Source organism: Morone saxatilis, unplaced genomic scaffold (assembly GCF_004916995.1).
Source record: "Morone saxatilis isolate NCDOM2014 unplaced genomic scaffold, NCSU_SB_2.0 Contig12, whole genome shotgun sequence".
Classification (NCBI taxonomy): Eukaryota; Metazoa; Chordata; class Actinopteri; family Moronidae; genus Morone; species Morone saxatilis.
In genome coordinates, this window is record NW_023339674.1 from 824,726 (window position 1) to 826,624 (window position 1,899).

A 1,899-nucleotide genomic window follows, 5' to 3' on the forward strand; every position below is an offset into this window, starting at 1 on the left:
GGGTCCTGAGGCCTTCTTGATTTTAAAACATGCCAGAAAACTTAAGCCAGTAAGCCTAAATCTCATCTAATCAGCATCTGGTTCACTTCTGTGAAGGAAAGCAAACAATGGACAAAGGTCAGGGACAAGAAAAAGCCTATTAAGTCTGTGTGAGTGTTAAAAATATATAAAAAATACATAATACAGACAGAATTGTATAAAAAGTTGCCGAAACAGGAAAAAATCTGCTCAAAATTCATGCAAATTACTTGTTTTACACAAACCCCTGGTAGTTACTGAGTTCATCATTGTACAGTTTTTAATATAATAAGAAATATCCATAAAAGATGTCACTGAGTCACTTTACTAAATGATTAAATATTTATCCCTTAAGAGAACCACTGCTGTAGGTAACGGCGTGTTTCCCTGCTTGCCTCTGCGCTATAACTCCCGGGTGGTGGTACATTGGAGAGCGAGGAAGGAAGTCGGTGAACGTCAATAAAGCTTTAATACGTTACCCTCGTCCGTCAATAATTTCTGGTTTCTGGTTGGTGTGTAAGTTTGCGTGTTCCCACATGGGGGAGAGCGGGGTGTGTGTGTGTGTGTATCAGCACGTCATCGATTTAAATGAATGACCTTCACCTCAGCATCTGTGCACCAACATGTCACTGTTAATTAAATCATCTGTAGGCGACACACTGCATACGCAAGCTGTGTGACTGTTCGTCAGTGTGACGGTCCTCTTGGTATCTGCCCGTCTGGGTTCATGTCAGCGTCAGCGAGTATGAGTCCGCATTATTACCTGTGTGATGTGATGCAGTGTAACGTCTGTGTAAGTCACTAAGAGGCTTCACGACGCAGTCAGTAAAGCCTCTGTGGGACAGTCCAGATCAGCCTGCAGGTGACTCACACACCTGGTACAATGCTCCTCATTAATGCCCATTATCCTTTAAGTCACAAGGCAACTAATGCAGCTGTTCCCAGATCCTCTCGCTGCGGTTAAGGTGCTTTTTTTCAGTTCTATAGATTTTCACTAAGAAATACACGTAGATCTAATACAGTTAGACTGATTTACACCTGGATTTTATGTTGCCAGACATGGTCTATGGGTCTTTGGTTCAAGGTCTTTATTCAGTGTTTGCTCAAGGGCAACTCAGTGGTGGTAAACTTGTCTTTCACTTTCCCCACCCAGTTTTATTCTGCTGGTCTGTTATAAAGTAAATGGAGTGACTGTATGTGTGTGTCTGTGTGTGTTCAGGCTCAGTAAGGAGCTGCAGCAGAAGGACAAGGTCATCGAGTCTCTTCGTGCCAAACTCAACCAGCATCACCACCATCATCACCGCTCCGACACGCCCTGCAGCAGCCGCGCCCTCTCCGACACCAGCGACCAATCAGATCGCATCTCCTACGTGTCCGATGAGCACGGATCCACGAACGAGGACCTAGAGCTTTGCTCTGACGTGGACGCTGCCAGCGAGCTCGGCCAGAAGGAAACACAGACTTCTACCAGACTCAGCACAGGTGAGACGATGACGGCCCTCATCCAGCTTCAGTGTACCTGAATGGTGTATGTGGACAGAGACATAATCAATACAATTATTCTAAAACCAGATATTAAAAACATGTCTGTGTTTATACAAAACTTACTGCAACTAGATGTTGCACTAGAACATCAGCATCTCAGACCAAAACTACGGGCACTACGGCCAACCAGACTCCACTAACTAAACCTGTTAGTCTTTCCAACATTCACTAACTCTGGTTTGTCAAAATAAACACATAATTCACAAAGTTAGATGTGAAAATATCCATAGAAAGGCCTAAAATGGCCACAAAGTGAGCTAACGTTAATTCTTGGGGACAAATGCACACATCAGAGTCCGTCTACTAACAGTAGTTGTTTGTGCCACTGACAGACTC

The 1,899-nt window shown here is 44.0% G+C and overlaps 1 protein-coding gene across 1 annotated transcript in view; it reads left to right on the forward strand.

Annotated features, from left to right (window-relative positions):
• The window catches only part of LOC118321835 (myomegalin-like), a gene marked incomplete at its 5' end in the record, with an annotated part of 22,687 nt that overhangs the window by 9,994 nt on the left and 10,794 nt on the right, over positions 1 to 1,899 (forward strand). The window contains 1 exon segment of the mRNA XM_035653365.1: positions 1,238 to 1,500. Within this exon segment, the coding sequence (XP_035509258.1) occupies positions 1,238 to 1,500 (263 nt within the window).